A 6,773-nucleotide genomic window follows, 5' to 3' on the forward strand; every position below is an offset into this window, starting at 1 on the left:
GTCCTCTTTTGGAAGGCCAAACAAAGTAGTTTTGCTTTCACAACGAAACACACAGCGTCACACACGGCGGGCTTGAATGAGCGGAGGCCGGCGGCCTAGAGTGAGCAGCGGCCGGCAGGCTAGAGTGAGGAACGGCCGGCGGATTCGATGAAGGAGCGGCCGGTGGGCTTGCGGCAACCACATGTGACGACCCCGGGCTGGACTCAGTCTTTGCAACTTTACAGATCTTCTTTATGCAGCAAGAGCTTGTAACACTTCAAAGAGAAAGGAAAAATTGAAATCGCATCATATGACCCCTTTAATTCACTGCACGAACCAATGGCCGTGCAGTTACACTGCGTTATTGAAAAGGCTTCAGTATTTGGAGAAAAAGGAGTTTTCCCCATAGTGTCTTAGCAGATGCAGTACTCATTCCCATATCTCAGGGAACCGAGGTTACGTTAGTAACCGAGTACGTTTTTATGGCTGAATTCTATCTGCGTTTTTCGCATCACGGGAATCATAGGGCCCTATAATTGTAAGGGACAATGTACAAAATTTTGCATTTTTGAATAACTTCCAAAAACAAAAATACAAATAAAAAATATATACTGAAACATATAGCATCATGTCTAATTCATTCCTTTAACAGTAGATCATCCTTAGTAAGAGTACTTCTTTTACCGAATGTTTTAATGCCAACTGTTGTTAGTGTTTTTTAGGTCTTTGTTTTATAGATGACCAAGTGTGTGTGTTTGTTGACTGACAACCTTTGCAAGTGTTATGAAATAATGAGGTGGTCCGACACATGTATGAAATGTTTTGATAATTTTAGTGCATTTTGAATGTGAAATGAACTGCTGTGCCAATCTGAAAGCTGGTTAGGAGAAATGTGTGAAGAGTTTTGCAAAAGTCACAGAAGTTTTGAAAAATGTGTCCTGGCAATTGTAAAAAACAAACAAACTGTAAGATGGTTTAGATCCTGCCTGTCTGACCATTACTATGTGGAATCATCTCAATTGAGACCAGTAAAGTATGGAGTGCCACAAGGACCTGTCATAGGCCCTCTTCTATTTTCAATATACATGACATCCCTTGGCAATATTATAAGAAAACATGGGATTAGTTTCCATTGTTATGCTGATGATACTCAACTATTTATTTCAACAAGATGAGACTACTAAATTATCTAAGCTAACAAAGCGTGTTAAAGTTGTAAAGGACTGTATGACCAATAATTTTCTCAGATTAAATTCAGATAAGACAGAGATATTACTTATTGGACCAAAAACAATACAAAAAAACTCTTAGATTACAATTTGCATCTAAAAGATGCAGAAAAGCTAGTTCATGCATTCATGACCTTAAGACTGGGCTATTGTAATGCACTGCTAGGTGGTTTTCCTGCATCTTCAATAAATAAGCTACAGTGCCGTGAAAAGGTTTTTGCCCCCTTCCTGTTTTTTTTTGTTTGTTTTTTTTTGCATATTTGTCACACTTAAAATATTCAGATCATCAAACAAGTATTAATATTACACAAAGATAACCCGAGTAAATACAAAATGCAGTTTTGAAATAATGATTTCATTTATTAAGGGAAAAATGTTGTCCAAACTTGCTTGGCCCTACGTAAAAAAGTAATTGCCCCCTAAATCTAATAACTGGTTGTGCCACCCTTGGCAGCAACTACTGCAATAAAATGTTTGTCATAACTGGCAATGAGTGTTTCACATCGCTGTGGAGGAATTTTGGCCCACTCTTCTTTGCAGAATTGTTTTAATTCAGCCACATTGGAGGGTTTTCGAGCATGAAAGGACTTTTTAAGGTCATGCCACAGCATCTCAATTGGATTTAAGTCCGGACATTGACTTGGCCACTCCAAAACCTTAATTTAGTTTTTCTTGAGCCATTCAGAGAAACACTTTCATGAACACCGTGATTGAGGCCTGCAGTTCTTTAGATGTTGTTTTGGGTTCTTTTATGACCTCCTGGATGAGTCGTTGTTGCGCTCTTGGAGTAATTTTGGTAGGCCGGCCACTCCTGGGAAGGTTCACCACTGTTCCAAGTTTTCTCCATTTGTGGATAATGGCTCTGACCGTGGTTCGCTGGAGTCCCAAAGCCTTAGAAATGGCTTTATAACCCTTTCCAGACTGATACGTCAACTATTTTGTTTCTCATCTGTTCTTGAATTTCTTTAGATCGCGGCATAATGTGTTGCTCTTTAAGCATGCTTCACTTTGTCAGACAGGTTCTATTTAAGTGATTTCTTGATTCAACAGGTCTGGCAGTAATCAGTCCTGGGTGTGGCTAGTGAAATTTAACTCAAAGCTTTTTTAGAATAATGCGGTTAATCACAGTTCTTTCATGATTTAATGAATGCCAGGCCAAAGAAGATGCTTACAGGAATGGGAACAGAGTCTTGTGTAAACAGGCCAAATACACACTGGAAAAGGAGATCAGAGTGGCAAAGAGGAATTATTCTGAAAAGCTAAGGATCCAGTTCTCTTCCAATGACACAGCTTCAGTGTGGAAAGGTCTGAAAGACGTCACCAACTACAAGACACCATCCCTGTGTCGACTGTGGAGAATCAACATCTGGCAGATGATCTGAATGAGTTCTATTGCAGGTTTGAAAAAAACACCATTAACACCTCTTGCAACCCCCCCTCCCCCACTCCTGCACTTCAGATCAGTGAAGATGTGTATCAGGTCTTCAAAAAAAAACAAGAGAAGAAAGGCACCAGGCCCAGACGGTGTCGCACCAGCCTGTCTGAAAACCTGTGCTGACCAGCTGGCCCCCATCTTCTCACAGATCTTCAACACTGGAGCTGTGTGAAGTCCCTTCCTGCTTCAAACACTCCACCATCATCCCCATCCCAAACAAACCCAAAATTACTGGACTTTATGACTGACCTGTAGCTCTAATATCTGTGACCATGAAGTCATTTGAAAAACTGGTGCTGGCTTAACTGAAGGACATCACTGGACCCCCTGCAGGTCTGTGGATGATGCAGTCAACATGGGATTGCACTACATCCTGCAGCATCTGGAAAGACCAGGGACTTATATGAGGATCCTGTTTGTGGACTTCAGCTCGGCTTTTAACAGTATCATTCCAAACCTCCTCCTGCCCAAATTAACTCAGCTATCTGTGCCCACCTCCGTCTGTCAATGGATCACCAGCTTCCTGACAGACAGGCAGCAGCTAGTAAAGCTGGGAAAATTCTCATCCAGCACCCGTACGATCAGCACTGGCGCCCCCCAGGGCTGTGTTCTCTCCTCACTGTTTTGCTCCCTGTACACAAGTGACTGCACTTCAAAGGACCCCTGTCAAGCTCCTGAAGTTTGCAGACAACACCACACTCATCGGCCTCATTCAGGATGGTGACGAGTCTGCTTACAGACAGGAGGTTTAAAGAGCTGGCTGTCTGCTGCAGTCTTAACAACCTGGAGCTCAACACACTCAAAACAGTGGAGATGGTAGTGGACACCCCTGCTCTCTCACCATCATGGACAGCACTGTAATAAGAGTGGAGTCATTCAGACTCCTGGGCAACACCATCTCTCAGGACCTGAAGTGGGACACTCACATTGACTCCATTGTGAAAAAGGCCCAGCAGAGGTAGTACTTCCTTTGCCAACTGAGGAAGCTCAACCTGCCACAGGAGCTGCTGAAACAGTTCTACTCTGCCATCATTGAATCCGTCCTCGGCACTTCAATAACTGTCTGGTTCAGCTCAGCTACCAAATCTGACCTCAGAAGACTACTTTGGATAGTCCAGACTGCTGAGCGAATCATTGGTACAACCCTCCCTACTCTCCAAGAACTGTACTCATCCAGAGTGAGCAAAAGGGCTAGGAAAATCACTCTGGATCCCTCACATCCAGCACACACTCTCTACAAACTGTTGCCATCTGGTCGACGCTACAGAGCACTGAGCACCAGAACGGCCAGACACAGGAACAGTTTCTTCCCTCAGGCAATCCATCTGTGAATTGGGGTAGTAGTGTTAGTAGCTTCCAAATGGGACATGTAATGTATGAATTGTCAGAAATGGAAAAGTCAGATTCAGTTTCATATCAAATTGTTTATATTTGTTTTGAGAATTTTCACAACGACATTTCCGGTGTATCTGTGGGTGTGATGAATATGGTCTTCTATCAGAGTGAATATGCAGGTAATTTCTGAATCTGTTGTATTTCATAAGCCTTATGCCTCAATGAGGAACAGTACAATTTTATTCCAGAACAAGTCAGCAAATGACATTTCAAGTCTGTTTGATATGCAAAACCTTTTCACACTGAAGGTATGTGAAAGGCCTCTCTACAGTGTGAGGTCTCATGTGAATGGTAATGTTTGCTTTAAGTGTGAATCTTATACCACACTAAGGCCAGATGAAAGGCTTCATTCTAGTGTGAACTCTCAAGTGAACCTCAAGGATTGATTTGTTTATGCAAGTCTTCCCACGGTGATGGCACATGAAAAGCCTCTATCTAATGTGAATTTTTCTCATGATTCTTAAGCTGATTTCTGTCTCTGAAACCCTTTCCACACTTATGACATTTAATTCAATTTTCTGTTGAGTGAATTCTCGTGTGGTTATTAAGGGTAAATTTATATCTGAAACTCTTTCCACATTGATCACATATGAATGGCTTCTCTCCAGTGTGAATTCTCATGTGGGATTTAAGGTTTTTCTTATGTGGAAAACCCTTTCCACACTGAAGGCATATAAAAGGCTGCTCTCCAGTGTGAACTCTCATATGGACTTTGAGGCTTCCTTTTCGAGTAAAAGTTTTTCCACACTGTTGACAGGTGAAAGGGCTCTCTCCGCTGTGAACTCTCATGTGAACTTTTAGATTTCCTTTTAGGTTGAAACTCCTTCCACACTGATTACACACGAATGGCTTCTCTCCAGTGTGAATTATCATGTGGTTTCTAAGGTTTCCTTGTTGATCAAAACTTTTTCCACACTGTTGGCAGTTAAAAGAGCTCTCTCCAGTGTGAATTCTCATGTGAATTTTAAAGTTACTAGATTGATTGAAACTTTTTCCACACTGTTGGCAAGTGTAAGGCTTCACTCCAGTGTGAATTCTCATGTGATCTCGAAGATTTCCTTTTCGGCTAAAACTCTTTCCACACTGAGGGCATGTGTAAGGCTTCTCTCCAGTGTGAATTCTCATGTGATCTTTAAGGTTTCCTTTTTTGCTAAATCTTTTTCCACACTGCAGGCATGTGGAAGAGCTCTCTTTAGTATGAGCTGTCATGTGGAATATAAAGTTTGTTTTTCTGTTAAAACATTTTCCACACTGCTGGCAGGTGAAAGAGCTCTCTCCAGTGTGAACTCTCATGTGGACTTTAAGGTGTGCTTTTTGAGTAAAACACTTTCCACACTCTTGGCAGGTGAAAGGCTTCTCTCCAGAATGAATTCTCAGATGGACTGTAAGGTTTGCATGTTGATTGAAATACTTTCCACAATGACAGCAGATTAACGGAGGCAGAGCCCGTAACTTTCGGGGTCTCTTTTCAGGCTGTGAGCAACATTTTTCTCCAGGTATAGAATCATGATGCTTCTCAAACGGATGTTTCTCTTCCATTTCATTCAGTAAATTATACTCCTCTTTCAGCGGCATCAGATCTAAGGTGAAAAGAGACAAATAAAAGCCATTAAACACGCTATATTCTGGGGTATATTCTGCTTGTCTGTAAACGGTATGCTTTATTAATAAGGGGTGTATCTGCACTTGTTCCTCCAAACTGTTTTAAGCCCATTCATTTTAGAATATCCCGCATAGGCCTACACTTAACAATTCATTAGACCACTAGCTTGTCGTGTCAAACCAATATAAAGTCGTTAAGTCATAATTTTGACTTTTAAATTCATAATTTCAACTTTTTCCAACTCATAATTTCGACTTAGTGTGTCATAAGTTTCAACTTTTTTTCTCGTACTTATGACTTAAAGGGGTGGTTGACTGCTTTTTGTCTAGGCTTGATTGTGTTTATGGGGTGCAGTCTAACACGCTTCATTTAAAAAAAAAAAAACGCATTCTTTTTCACATAATTTACCTTTATTCTCCACCGCACTGTTATTTCTCTCATGAACACTCTGATGATTTCCTGGTTTTATGAAGCCCCTCCCTCAGAAATACGCAATGGGCTCAGATTGGTTAGCTGACCCAGTGTGTTGTGATTCACTATACCACCTAGTGCACTTCCAGAAATGTCACACCCCTCACCTCAGTGGCATGTGCTCCGGTTGTATTGTAAACAATGGCGTCATCAATATTGCTTATCAATTTGAGCTCGATTGAGACCCAGAGAATATTAGTGAAGAGGATTGTGCAGAACCTGTGCAAGCACAACTCTTGCAGGACGTTTCAGAATGGTGTTTTTTTTTTTGTTTGTTATTGTCTCATACTTCTAGATATGCTGTTATTTGTAAATGCTACTGCTAGTATGCGGATGTGCACATCGCGATATCGATGCTGAAACGATATATCGTGCAGCCCTAGTGTCTAAGTGTGACGTTTAGCATTCAGTGAATTCTGACTGTCACCCTGTATCTATTTATATATTTCTTTATTAATATCTTAATATATTATTATATCTTATATTAACCATTTGCACACACGAACATTATCTGCTCCGCTCCTCCCGACCGCAGACGCAGGTTTACATGCCACTTTTTCCTGCGTTTCTCAGTCAATGGGTTAAAGCAAAAAAAAATCCTGAGCCTGAACTTTTTCCCGGGGGCGGGGCGGGGCAGCCCATTCCAAGCATGCAATGCCTG

General features: G+C 41.4%; 1 protein-coding gene across 2 annotated transcripts in view; it reads right to left on the minus strand.

The window, feature by feature from the left end:
- Window positions 1-3,937: 3,937 nt before the first annotated feature.
- LOC107685394 (gastrula zinc finger protein XlCGF8.2DB-like) overlaps window positions 3,938-6,773 on the minus strand; it is a 21,024-nt gene continuing 18,188 nt past the window's right edge. Inside the window, exons 3-4 of one of the 2 annotated variants that reach the window (XM_016481968.1) lie at window positions 5,291-5,618; window positions 3,938-5,224 (exon numbers count right to left, since the gene is read on the minus strand). In XM_016481968.1, coding sequence (XP_016337454.1) covers window positions 4,549-5,224; window positions 5,291-5,618 — 1,004 coding nt within the window. In that variant the 3' untranslated portion in view covers window positions 3,938-4,548. Of the gene's footprint in view, window positions 5,619-6,773 lie in introns of both variants that reach the window. The other variant, XM_016481967.1, reaches the window with a different exon arrangement.

Source organism: Sinocyclocheilus anshuiensis, unplaced genomic scaffold (genome assembly GCF_001515605.1).
Source record: "Sinocyclocheilus anshuiensis isolate Anshui unplaced genomic scaffold, SAMN03320099.WGS_v1.1 scaffold982, whole genome shotgun sequence".
Classification (NCBI taxonomy): domain Eukaryota; kingdom Metazoa; phylum Chordata; class Actinopteri; order Cypriniformes; family Cyprinidae; genus Sinocyclocheilus; species Sinocyclocheilus anshuiensis.